This window comes from Vidua macroura, chromosome 4, assembly GCF_024509145.1.
Source record: "Vidua macroura isolate BioBank_ID:100142 chromosome 4, ASM2450914v1, whole genome shotgun sequence".
Taxonomy (NCBI): domain Eukaryota; kingdom Metazoa; phylum Chordata; class Aves; order Passeriformes; family Viduidae; genus Vidua; species Vidua macroura.
In genome coordinates this window covers 21,456,298-21,470,886 of record NC_071574.1, presented here as the reverse complement: position 1 = coordinate 21,470,886, position 14,589 = coordinate 21,456,298, and the positions used below count along the sequence as shown (strand labels likewise).

Here is a 14,589-nt window from a genome sequence, read left to right as displayed (position 1 = left end):
CCTTTCACTCCCCCAACAGATGGTAATGAAATTTATGTCAAATCTGCCCCCTCCACATTTCAAATGTTGACTATACTTTCAACAACAACAAACACAATTTTTGCATAAAATAATAATTGAATATTGAAATACTGAATCATTAACTCCTTTGGATTGTTCTACTTTACTAGGCATTCCTAGCACAAATAAGGTATTTAAAACATAATGTTGTGAAACAGTTTGTAAGTACTTCACCACAATGATACAGGAAATAAGTTTTAGAGTCAATTAATGCTAAGCACAGAGCATATGCTAGCATTATCCACCCTGGATAAAAAAAAAAAAAAAAAAAAAAGAAAAAAGAAAAACTTAAATACCAGCAATTTAGAAGGCATCTTAACAAGATGGAATTCACTTACTCATTTTCCCCTCTGAATTCTAAAAGCATCGGGTAGTTCCAGTTAGCCTTTTCAGATTGAAGGAGATGGAATTGATTCTAATTGGAATACTTTCAAAATCATGTTTTTACTGCTTCAGCCATATCAAGCAGAGACTGCAATGCTTCTCATTACACAGATCTATCTACTTGTAAAATTTAACAGAACAAAAAAATTACTAAATCACTAAATTCTCAAAAATTAAGAGTGTCATTGGTAAAAAAACCAAAATAAGCATTAAAGACTTTTTTATTAGCATTGCCTTGTCAATAATCCATTGAAGTCAAAACTTTCACTTTACAAATATTGGAGCAACAAACTACATATTTCTCTTAAATCTCAAGTATCAATACAGAGCTAGAAAATCACCAAAATTTAGTTTTGTTGTTAAGAAAAGTTTAGTAGTATAACTGAAATAAATAACTTTGGCATGTCAGGCAGAAGTTACTGTTCCAGAACAGCAAAGAAATAACAAATGCCTAAGCCCCAAATTTGAATCCATATTTCTAAAGACTACTCTCAGCGGTCTTTCCAGAGAACTGTTCAGTCACACCAGTGATTTACTAATCCAGCTCAGAGGGATTTCAAATATTATTTTCTCTTATCATCCTGCCACTATCATAGGAACCCAAAGCAATGTAATCATCCCTTGTCCAGTAATTGTGGAACAGCACAAAGGGCAGGCTGAGAACAAAGTCACGTACTGGGCACAGGCAACTTTCTGAATCTTCAGGTTATCTCTAATCCCTTCTGCAAAACAGGTAACTTTTTCAGGTGGGTGGGATGAAAAGGTTATTCACGCAACAACCTTTATTTCCCAACTAATTGCCATTAATTGCACAAAATTAACCCAAAAAGTAGTAGGAAGTAGTCATCATTTTGACACTAACTTCTTTCCTCTTTTCCAGGCTATTTTGAAGTAGGCAAGGTGTGTCTGATTTCCTTATCACATTTCAAGAGCCTATACACAGAAAATGGATAAAAGCTGACTTTATAGCTATAAGTCACTAGGAACAACAGAAACCAAAGCGGCTAAAACAAAAATTAAACATACTACTTGATATTTCATATAAAAAGAAGCCAACAAAAATGACAGATTCCCATAAAGATAGGAAACTATCAAAGTAATATTTTGCATGTCACAGCAGAAAAAACAATAGGAAATCTCAAGTTGTCCTACCTTCTTGAACTGCCTGGAAAGGATTGTTGCCATCCACAAATGTCACTGAACATGTGATTTTCTCCGTTTGTAAGATTTCATCATTCTGGTTGAGATCAGCTACTGCCATTCGAAAAACTTCCTCATCTTTTTTGGCAGATTCGTCAAAAATTGCCCCTGTGAGGGAAAAAAAAGAAAAAGAACAAAAATCACATTGCACCTTTCATCTGCAGTATCCCAAAGTATTAATCATTAGCACTTAAGACTTTTTTTATTAGAACATCTTCCAGTCCTCACTTCTTTTAAGAAGGTCTCTCTATACAGAGCCCAGAAGTTGCTTCACAATATTCAGAATTCACAGAATTCTTACATTTTGACATAATTTAAGACATATATTGAAGCTAAGCATTGACGCCAGCTAGAAATATTGGGGAAAACTAGTTAGGCACAAAGCAAGTGATCTGCATAAGAACATGGCCATGAAATGAGAATTGAGTTTCTTCCAAAGGTGCCATTTAATATATTGAATGACTACAGTGGGCTAGGATCTACATTTAACATCATGACAATGTTAAACATCATGACAATGTTACTGACAATTAAAAAATATAAAGTTCAAACAACGTGAGAAGAAGCCTAAAGAGGTAGCAGCACTGGGAATGCGAGGCAGAATTGACACCCATGATCAATAGACAGGTCAGCAGCCAATATAAATTATTTCAAGTGTAATACCTCTAGGATTTGCAAAACAACAATTCCAGCTAATTGTCTGACTCTTGAAGTTAATAATTTAAATTTAAATGGTTAATTAAAATAAGTTCTGCCTTTATAAATCTCACAATGTGAATGCATTCAAAACATTTAAGCAGAATGTTGTAAACAGGGAACCAATAAACTCAAGAGGAGCTGGCACAGTGAGAGTGCCCAATTCTCATTTAGCAAATTCTTCAGGTGTATAGAAAAAGAATTCCAAGACTAATCCAGAAGTTTTAAGCTTTTTTCTTTCCTTTAAACTATAACATCACTTTTAGCATCACTAATTTCCCATCATTTTACACTTGCTTTTTGTATGAACTATTTATCCAGAGATGGCTCAAAAAGTCCTATGACAAATGCTAAATTGTTTGAAACCTTAAAATCAAGGCTATTAGATTTTCAAGCACCTTTAAAGCTTTCAATCCCCGTAGATTAGAGAGACAGAAGGGTTGCTTTAAAACCAGACCTTTGAAAACTGTGTTTATTCTTGAGTGTCTGCTGTCAGTACAGAACTCAGCTAAGGCAGTGAACTGGCAAGGCAACAAAGACATCAGAAGATGCTGGTCACTGATAACTGCAGGTAAGCACCCACAATCAGAGCTGGAAAGAACTGAAAACAATTCATTTAGAGAAAATGGCTACTTTAAGATAAACTTCATACACAGTGTTTGCTGTGTTTTTCCCATTGACCTCCAACACTCATCTCCCTGCCAGCACCACTCATCCTTCATGAGCATCATCTCTTCCTACGGTCTGACTGCTTTGACTCCAGCATTTTCCCTCCTGAACCTCCCACCATCTGGAACAGCTGTTCTTTACCTCTCCACCTCATTCACCTGTCATCTCTGTGCAAATCTCAGTTGAAAACATTCCCTTGCCTCTATTTCATTTTCCCTCGTTTTATTTAGCTCCATGAAGCAAAGCTGCACATGGCCAAGAACAGGCTCAGTATGCAAAATGTTACAAACCCTATCTTCTCCACAAAAGAGCTATTTGTGGATACATGCAGCATTTAAGGGGACAAAAAACTGTGTCCAAGACACATCTTAAAACATGTTTCTTGCCTCATGGAACTCAAACCAAACCCACACAAGCTTCAGGTGGGGCTTACACCCATACTGATAATAATGACGTAGCCCTACAAATATTTGGAGGAGTGATTCTACATGGCTGCATAGTAACAAGGATAAATTTAAGGGGGAAAATAAGAATTGGAAAATAATTATAGTAATTAGTCAAATTCTATCCCTGTAGAGTAACTCTGCCACAAATGCTATACTGTAAAGTGAACATACACAGATTTCATGCACACACACAGGGCAGCTGTCAACTGTGTTGCAGAACAGCATGGCAAAACAAAGATCTTCCAGCCAACACTATGGAGTACAGCTTCTTATTCAACAGATGGGAAATACCATCTTAAGCCTGCTTGGTCCCCAAAACAACCCAGGTCATTTATTGAGGAGAGGATACAGCAAAGCCTATGTTTCTTTTGTATGTGCCATCATAAAAAGCCGCTTCAGCACCTTTGCCCTTCCACTGGGCAACTGAAGGCTGCTGCCAAGATAATCCTGGACTCGCCAGTGCAGGGTTCTGGAACCAATCCATCTGGGTTCTCAAGAGATGAACCTTCTTCACAATCTTGTCTTTCTTTCACACACAAGTATTCCTAATAAACTCCTATGCTTTTTTCCAGTTTCTCAGCCTGAAAGAAACCATACCTCTGGCAGCACCTGAATGTATAATGGAGTGGGCTAGATCTAACTCCATGTTTTTTCACAAATACTGCTCTTTCTCACTTCAGTACAATGCCTCCACTTTTGCTCTGACCACTGCTTATGTTTTTATGGCTCCATATTTCAAACACAAATTCCAAAATTTCTCCTATAACCAATACTGTATCTGACATTTTCTGTGTTACCTCACAGAAACAACATCACATGTTCTAGTGGAGGAGTAGATCCACAAGTAAAACACAAAGATAGAGATATGAATTGCAAAACAAAGTTCTAAACATAGTTTGTGTCTGACCATCCAAGCAGGAATTATTTTCCTTTAGAAACTCAGGCCTTATTCATTAGAGTCTCTAACTTCTCTACATAGAAAGCTTTTAAAGATATAAAGATTACAGTGTTCCTTTCAGGAGATGGCAGTGCACGGCAGTACATGCATTACACTTTCAAATAGTGATAAGAGAAATTTCATTACTTAATTGATTCTCAAAATTTAATTTCAGTACCTATATAAAATTGAAAACCTAAAAACAAAACAAAGTCCAGCCACAAAATCCCTGAATAATTTTTAAATTGTTACTATTCCCATATACATATAATTTTATGTCCTTGTTTCAGCTGTTTCGCATGTGTATATATCTGTCTATATTACAGAGAGGGGGTGGAAGAGATATTACTTTTACTTGCTTTTTAAAAGAAAACCCATTTTAATGAAAAGATGGAAGGGATTGTTTGGAGAGTGCTAACACTGCTGGAATATTTTCCTTTCACTGTCGTTTCAGGAACTATCTTCTAGTTTACAGGATTGATCTTTCTGATGCTTAAAGAGGTATGCCAAAATTTTTACCTCTAGCCCAACATGCAGCCTTTAACTTAAGGTTAACTTTAAGGTTAACTTAAACCTTAGGTCAGAGATATGATATTTTCTTGCCAAGTCCTGAAGTCTGAAGTTTTTTTGTGTATTCTTCCAAATATTGTCATTCAACTAAGTCAAGCAACACAAATTAACAAAAAAAAAGGGTATCAGACTTTAAAATTATTTCCCTAGTGAGACCTATATGCTCTCTCATTATTTCATGTAGAGCTGGAAATGAGTGAGCTGGGATGACCACAAACTTACTCGGAGTACATGTCTAGAATGAACCCTTTTGATCATAAGAAAAATTGTTACAGAAAGTAATAAGATCTGAGGATGAAAATAAAACTATTTCTATAGATATTGTAAGGCACTCACTCTCTAGAAAAATGATGCAACATCATTATTTACAAAGGGAGAAAGTCTTCAAAACTAGACAAAAGTAATGCTGTTCATTTCTCTTCCAGCCCCACTGCTCGTCGCAGCTGGAAGTGGCCTCACACTAAACATATAATTTCTAACTGTGCTCAAGGAGCATTCCCATGATTACATTGGGAGCCGACATGCTGACACAGCAACCACTCTGCACCAGTTTCCCCCTCCTGTTTTATTAGCATGTCATTACTTCCAGCTTTATTTCAGAATCTGGATGAGGACAGTACAAACATTCTTTCCTGGCTTTTTAAATACCCTCAGCACATCAAAAATATTGTGTGGTTTAGCAGGGAATTCTTTGCATTTAACTGTCTCATTTGCAGTCAGCCATACCACCAGAAATCTGTCATTTAAGTTAATATAGGCAAGATAATAAGTTCAGATACTGATAACATCATTAGAATGGATTTTTCAAAGATCCCTTATCCTACTGACCCATAGACACAAAAAAAATATAATCCAAATTAGATATTATCAGCTTTTTCTAGAGTGATTTGAGAAGTCTTGTGGAATCAGTCCAGAAACACGTCATGATTGCAAGGACAAAGAGAGAAGAGATTTAAACCATTGTTCTTCTTTCTATCAACTGAGAAAGGACAAAGTCCACTGCTTGAAGTGTTCCCAAGTGCTAAAATTTTATTACATAACAAAGTATGACATTTCTGGTTTCAGTGCCCCATATTAGTCTCAGAAAATTAAGTACCTTATTTCAAAGAGCACATGGATTAAATGCCATTGTGGTCACAGTTCAATTTCAGCACATTTGATTTTCACCTTCTAACATTGCACACACCTCTCACCAATAAAAGCCATATATGCTTTGCCCAGTAATTTACTAGTTCGTTTCAAGAATGTTTGGAGAGTAAAGGAAAAAAATGGGAAAGTCTACATAGAAACTTTTTGAGTCACTATCTCATGTTCTCAGCAGCTCCTGACTCTATGACAATTCCTTGTGCCACTGATATTGCCACCTTATTCCAGGGCCTGGATCTAATTCCACTGTGTTTTCTCAACTGCTGCTATTGAATTATTATTCTGAATGAGAAACTTAACACTGCTGCTGGGAGAAGGATGGCCATGCTGTTAATGCTCAGAACTGAAAGCTGAGAGTTTTGACTTTTCATGGCAGATCTCATCTGAAATGTTATTCAGATCTATGAGCTCATTTCCACAGGTCCAGCTCCCCAGTATCAAATACAGTTAGGAAACATTAATTTCGAGAGGCCTAAAACTGGTATTTGAGATCCTTAGAATCATTGTAGAACCAAATCTCATGTTATTTCTAGGCCACATGAATGTCTGGTTGGCAAAATTTTCATCAAATCCATTCATTTTTAACTATAGTGGCAAATGCCTGGGTATATTGCATACGATCATGTCTGATTTACAGAATACACGCATGTAGCTTTAGAAGGACATTTATAAAGGTATTATTGTCAACAACAACAAGAGGGACTGAAGGAGTTCTAGAGAGGGCCAGCAGTAATGTAAAAATTTCAGAAGTCACATACAGAGACCTTGCCTTGCGCGTGCAGCTCCCATTATCATGGTATTCAGCGTGCATTCATACAATTGGACCCTAAATTTCATTGTGACACATTTAGAGCTGCTGTTAAGCTTCTCTATTGACCAATAGGCAGCTGAGTACATGCAATCACATCTTGATTTTGTCAATGAAGGGAAAACAGCATGCTTTGCCTCTGTCTTCTAAGTTGATTAAGTTTTAGAAACAGCACAGCGAACTTCATTTTGTCCTTGCAGCATACAAGCAGTTGAACTCCTCCAACTCCTGTATCAGGAGGGAGCTCCCAGCAGATGTGTCCTGAGCCACCTCACACATCAGGCTGTGGCTGCTGAGCCCCGCAGTCCTTGGGGACCACGGCTGCCTCACCCGGGGCCAGCACAGGTCTTTAGCTCAGGGCACAGCCAATCCTGTGCATCTGGAACCAGCAGCCTCATGTGTTTGCTCCCCAGAGCCTCCCTACCCTGCACCACAGGGATCTTAGCACCACAGTGCATCTAGGTCAAGCTGAAATTTTTGAAAACATTACTTGTTTGTTCATTTTAATTTTTCAAGACTTTCACAGCTCCCATGATGATGTTAAAAGAGACAGCAGGGTAGGCTGAGGAACACCTGCACCATCTCCTTCTGCAAAGAACATGTCTCCATGCCCATCATGATTTGTCTTTTTACTTTATATCTCTTATTTTAACAAGCACAATAAAGACGTTGCGCATTAGCACATACCTTCCACGACTTATCATCAGATATATAAAAGAGAATGCAGCCTAAGAGAATGCATTTGCCAACATTAAATCTACACATACACACGGAAGTTCTATTTGTTACTTTTAGCAGCACAGATGAGACCAGAAAAACTTCCCTAACAGTTTCTTGATGACCACTGACACAAGACTGATCAACTAAGAGGAGCATCAGGCCTAGTGTCATTTTTTAAATAGACTTTTATAAATGTCTGCTTCTGATAGAGAAGAGTGGATATTTTCCCAGACCATGAGCAATGCCTGTTTCCCTGAGAGAGTATACACTATGTGTCCCTGCATACAGTTCCCTGCTACCTCCAGAAACAATTCCTTAAATAACAACAACTGTATCCATTTTTAATGAAATGGGAAAAAAAAAAAAAAAAAGCCAGCAGCAAAATTATTAAATACAAGGCCCACACCTAATCAGAATATGTGGGGGAAAAAAAACCACACAGTCCATTTCTGCTCCTTTTATAAGCACTTTACCCATTTTCAGATCAGCGATATGACTGGAGTATCGCAGAAGTGATAAATCTACTCCTTCCCTTTATTGTTTTCATTGTCTAACTTTAAATATTTCTAACAGAGTTGAATGAGGAATTTTACAGGTGTCTCAATCTGGCAAATTGCTAGAGGCAAAGTCTGCTTGAAATACACAGAAAGTCAGAAAAGTGCAACTATAATCTAAATACTGAAAAATCTCTCCATTCTTTTGCAAAACATGGTTGTTTTTTAATGTCCCAATCTCAAGTAAAACAACCGAGACTGTTCTGCCTGGCTTTGAAAATGGTTATTTGTTTTAAATTATACCTTGTCCTTTTTGTTATATCTGGAGTACACCAACCAAGCTTTGGAAGAATGGTGGCTTGACAGGTTGACAAATTAAATTAAGAGTCCACTTTTTAAGCACTTCTGAACATATTCACATGCAGTGAGACCCAATAATTCAAGTATTGTATGACAAACCTATAATTTATAAGGTGATACTGAATTTCTAGGTAAGGTGGGACACATGCCTGAAGGTACAGAATCAACTGTCTTTGCACTTCCTTAATTTAATTTTAACATGATTGAAGGTGGTCTGGGGTCAGTTCATCTGCACACAATAGGTGCTACAGCTCTGTGGAGCTTAGGAAATATTGAAAATTACTGCTCTGACAGTTTGCAATACCAGAATGCACACTGGATATTTTTGTCTGTTTAATTCTACAACAACATTGTCAATACACATCAGTGTCATTGGGAATTATGTTCACATTTGGAAAGAGCAGACTCTAAGATCTTATCCTCCTTATTTACACTGTCTGTCAGGCACATATGTACAAGCACGAACTCCTTCCAATCACCATTGAATTATTTTAAGCACATCCTGACAGATATTTCTAATTGTTCTCAAGTTCTAAACCATCATTTTACACTTATATTTAATGTAGCAAATGGCACAATTTGTCAAAATCATTTGCTGAATTTTGTTAATCTCATTTAAAAAACAGCTGTCATTTGCCAGTCCCTTTTTCTGAGGTGTTATTGTTGTCTACCAAGTAAAAAAAGAGGAATACAGAGGGAGAGGAAGGCAAAACATTGTGGTCCTACCAAGAAATGCACTTCATAGGATATAATGAATTCGAAGGGATACACAAGGAGCAAAGTTCAACTCCGGCCTAGCACAGGCCAGCCTCAAAAATCACACCATGAACCATCCATTTTGATGTATTTTTTCCTATGCCACATACAATCAATGGCATCTTAAAAGGCAGTTCTAGAAAATCTCCAGGTAAGTAATCAAGTCCCTTCTCAACTGCTCGACATTCTCATTAACTTAAGGGGTCTTCAAGTATAAAAGGAGTGTAAAAGCTGCTATATCAAAGAAGTAACAATTGACATATACCTAGTTTTTCTTTTTAAGAGCTAACTAATTGATTGCACAAATTGCAGAGCCACAAAGAATTTGTTCCTGCAGACTGAAAAGTGCTGCACAAGCACCTGTTGGAGCACTGGAGACTGCTAACTACTTTTGTAAATGAAGCAGGGCACAATATTATCATCATATAAACAATAAATTTTATACACGATGTACCTTTCATAGCTTAAGAATTAAGATATCTTCTGTGCACTGTTCCACTCGAAACTTGATGTGGTGATTAACTACAGTGATAATATCTTCCCATTCATTATGCAACAAATGAGCTGATAATAATGAGAAACTTTTCATGTTTTCTATCATATCCATAACTATCAATTTAGGGTCTAGCTGTGAAAAGCATCTGGTTTGGTAGATAGACTTGCCATATTATTAACATCCCATATAGAAAGTTAATGTGATGATCATAAATTTCCTGAATAGTATCCACATTCTTGAAAAAAGAATATTCGAAAACAATCTTAGAACTTATTTTCAGAGTTTGTTTAATTGCTCATTTAGAATCAGAACAAACACTGATTCACTGATTTATTTCATAATTTTTCTTAGCCCCTACCTGTTAACAGAAGAACACCTCACAAAGTGACAACAAGGATGACTGCATCCTAAAAAGAAAAAAAAATCTCCTAAACAGTTGTTAAGCATTTGTCATTGTCTTCCATTCTCATACTTACTGCTCTGCCTGTGTGTGCAAGTCTGTGTTGCAGCACATGCCACAGCTGAGATGGCCACGACACACAGAGTATCACCAGACAATTTCAGACGGCTTCAACCCATTAAGTAACAGCACACTACTGCAGAAGGCTTCAAGCATCTGCCCTTTTTGTTCTTTAGCCCAACCTTTTATACCCTCATGTCCATGCATGGCACCTGTGTGCCCTCTGTTCCCTTTGGTGATGGTCAGTGCACCTGGGCACTCCATGGCTCATTGCTGTCAATGCTGCTCACCTGCTTTTCACAGCTGTAGCCCATTGGGGATGAGGCTGGCCACAGCCCCACTCCCAATTACCACAAACTATGTGCCTAGAATTCTGCTTTGTGATTTTTGAAAGAAGCTATGGCTTTAATTAATCAAATTATGCAGACTGCTAGGTAGAGATGGAGAGAAAACTGCTGCCAAACCATTTCTTTATGAGGCAGCTGCAGCACCTCACTCCTGTAGCAGCTGAACTTAGTGGAGAAGAATGAGATTCCCAAAATGCTAAAATGTTGCTAAAATGTTGGAGATGTTGCTAAAACAAAAACATATGCCTGTGTACACACACACACAGATGTGAAAGAGAAAGATTGGCGTGTGAGGTTTTTCTGGAGGGCATTTTTCTCTTTTTCCCTTTCTATTTCACAAGCCTTTTGCTGCACAGTTTAATCATTTCAAGCAGTATAGAAACCTGGCTTACAACACTTAGATACAGGTGTTGACACTAAAGATTGCCATTGGGAGGGTATTTATGGGAATAAGAGACTATTTCTTGAATACCACACAATGTTTAAATTCGGCCTCCTATTTCCTCAAAAAAAATAAGACAGAGGTGCTGAGTCATCATGCCACAGACTCATGGAATTATTTGGGTTGGAAAGGACCTTTAAAGACCATGTGCAGGGACACTTTTAACCTGGTCATGTTGTTAAAATCCCCATCCAAGCCAACCTTAAAGATGTTCAATGATGGAGCATGCACAACTTCTCTGGGTATCACAGAGAAGTACAGAAAGATAACCTTTAAATATATTGCTTATAAAAATCTATCCAATACAATATGCAATGATACGAATACCATGATTAAGAATTAAATAACAAAGGGAAGAAAGCAGTAATGAGAAACTGTTTTATGAGCCCTATTGAATATGCAAAGGCAGACTCTGAAAATAATCCTTTTCTTAAACAGCTTTTCTAGTCTCCTGGAGGAGAGACATTGAGCAAATTTACACACAAACATGGTATTTGAATGGAAATGGGATCAACCAAACAAATTAGTCCATTTTCTTGCAAGACAGGCCAGGACTGTGTTGTAGAGGGCAATTTACATTACAGTTGAAAATTAACATATGTAACTTCCTTCACTCTTGTTTCACAAAGAGTAACAAATCTGGAAGCAATCTGTTTCCAATTTCAACACAAAAACCACATCCAAAATTGCCCCAAGAAATAGCCACTTTCCAAAGAATGGTACAAATACCCTGTTTCTAGAAACATGGTTCTTACTTACATCTCAGTACAGATTTTGCTGAAGTAGTGTTACTCCCCTTAATCATAATTTTTTTAAATTTTATAATTTCACCAAAAGGACAACCCATGTGGCTCTGAAATTCTCTCTTTAAATATTCAGGACTATAGGCTCCAAGCGCCTTCATGACTGAGGATGCTCAATACTTAAATTCTTTGTTACTTCCTATAGAAGATGGTGCCATATCATCTTTCTACTTCTTGTTCAAGTCTGATAGAATATTTTCTATTTTCTCAACTCACCATTGGCATGTGTGCATAAAAAACAGATTCTCAGAAAATATCTCTCAGACAAGCTGACAAAATTTTTATTTCAAGAATTTCACCCAATAAATTATTGTAATGAGGTTTCAATTTTAAAACAGTCAAAATAAGTGGAGAGTAAGCATAGGTCAATGTCATTCCACATGAGACACATTAGAATATGACCAAAAAGTCCTGCTTCAAATTTCTTCAGCTCTCTGCTGCAATTGAATTTACCCATTGTTTTAATAACCCCACAACTCTTCAGAAATACAAAGATGTTTAAAAATTCACTGTCTTATGAAACACGTGTGAATTTGCATTTCCCAAAGCCTCACTGCAAGTCAATTAAAAGCTCAAGTACTGCTAAAGAGTAGTTTCCAGGATGCTAGAAAAGTGTGTACTTTTTTTTAAACAAAACAAAATTTTTGATTTTTAGACAGAGACTCTGAAAAATGAAGAACAGGTATTTCTTCCATTGGCTTCTATAATGTCAGCCTCCAGGTCCACAGCTGGAATAAACTTTAATCTCCCCAAGATCACAAATACTTTTGAGAAACTAGCCCTGGCATTAGATTTTTTTTTTTTTAATGAGACCTAGAACTATGTGTTTGGTTTAAGTTATCACTTGTCAAGAACAATTTATAAAAAGCCATATGCAAGTGAATAATTACTTTCCCATTTTAAAGATTAAGTAATATTAAGCAGATGTGGAGTGACTTGTTCAGACACTCCATAATTAGTTGCCTGTCAAAATTAGAAGAATCTAATAAAAACCTGATTATTCCAAGTACCTATCTTTATTTCTGTCACTTAACACATACAATCTTGGAACACTGATATTAAAATAACAGTAAGTATGCTATTATTATAGCTCCCACTTTAACTGAAAATTTCATTGGAAAAGAGATTTAGTTTGCCTTTTTTTGGTTGGAGAGTTTGAGGAAGAGAGGTTGTAGGTTTTGGTTTGTGTACTTGGTTTAGATTTTTATTGTTTTTTTAACTTAAGTGGCTCTAAACTTAAGGCGACAAAAATGTGTTTAATGCATTCAAAAATCATTGTAACTTGAACAGACTAGAAGTCGAGTAACTTGGGCAAAGGCTTTCTTTTAAATTTTAAGACCTTTTTTAAATCAGGGAAAAAAAAATGCAAACCAGAAAGTAGGAAAAGAAAATAAAGATTATACATAAAAAAAACCCAAAAACACACAAGAAAAAATTGTCATTAACCATATTCAAATTTGAACATGCAATTTAAAGACTTGAACATGAATAAAAAATTCCAGAAGTGATACTTGTGGAGGTATCAAACTTGTTCATGCTGCTGCATGATCTCTACTGATGAATTTAAATTTGTGAGGAGCCAGCCAAAGACAGAGTTTTGACAGCAGCCAATTGTAGGTAACAGAAAATTTTGAGAAATTTTTCTTATTTATCACAGAATCACAAGGTTGGAAGAGATTTTAAAGATTATCAAGTCCAACTCATGCCCTAACACCTCAACTAAACCGAGTGCCACATCCAATCTTCTTTTAAGCACATGCAGGGATGGTGACTCCACCACCTCCCCAGGCAGACCGCTCCAGTACTTTATCACTCTTTCAGTGATCAACTTTTTCCTAATATCCAACCTGTGTTTCCCTTGGTGCAGCTTAAGACTGTGTCCTCTCATTCTGCCAGTTGCATTTACAAAAGGGGTAGAAAGAGAACAAGAAAACTTCCACCATAACAAAAAAAAAGTTCTCTCTTTACTAAAATATTAATATAATCTGAAATAATTCGAGCTATTAACTTCCTGGGAACCTAGATCTAGGTTTTGTTGTTCTCTAGTCAGCAGAACAGTACCTGTAAAAAATGTGCATCTTATTTTCTGTCACCAGTGATAAGCACCTAAGTAATAAATAGGGAAATCTAGGAAACAAGAATAACCTTCCTACTATTCCTGTAATCATTTTTAGTATCAGCAATTCACCCAGCTCACTAGTTTAAGAAAAGTTGTTTTTTTTTATAATCTACTTTGCAACTTTGAGAAAACAACCACAGTAGTCACTGTAATATGAACATTAAAGCAAATTAGGAAATTATTTTACAAAGCAGAAAGACATGTTACATTCAAGCCTAGAATCTAAATTATGTTCTCCTTGGCATTTTAATACTTCAGTACATATATTTAGATTGATTTTCCAGTCACTTCTGCCTTAATCAAGTCTTTTTATGGTTTGGGAAAAACTGAAGAAACTTAGCTCACATTGACTTTGCCTACAGGTCTGTCACATGACTAGACAAAGCTTAAAAAATTGTCTACAGGTTTTGAATCTCATTATTAACATATCACTTAATTATCACAGGACCATTTTAATTAGTTTCTACTGTATTATTACCAATTACTACAGAATACTTAGAGTCTATTGTGGCACATTTAACTGGGAAAATGTGTAATTAATTTGTCAAATTACTCCAAAAGATTACACCAGAATTCTACCTAATATAAATGCTTTTGCACCCATAACTCCTGGTATTCAAATTCCTAAGCAGACTTTAGTAAAAAACCTGTAAAATTAAGCACTGATACAGGGATT

The 14,589-nt window shown here is 36.5% G+C and overlaps 1 protein-coding gene across 2 annotated transcripts in view; it reads right to left on the bottom strand.

Annotated features, from left to right (window-relative positions):
- GRID2 (glutamate ionotropic receptor delta type subunit 2) overlaps positions 1 to 14,589 on the bottom strand; it is a 671,741-nt gene that overhangs the window by 535,053 nt on the left and 122,099 nt on the right. For both annotated transcript variants that reach the window (XM_053976464.1, XM_053976465.1), the window contains exon 2: positions 1,597 to 1,752. In XM_053976464.1, the coding sequence (XP_053832439.1) occupies positions 1,597 to 1,752 (156 nt within the window). The remainder of the gene's footprint in view (positions 1 to 1,596; positions 1,753 to 14,589) is intronic.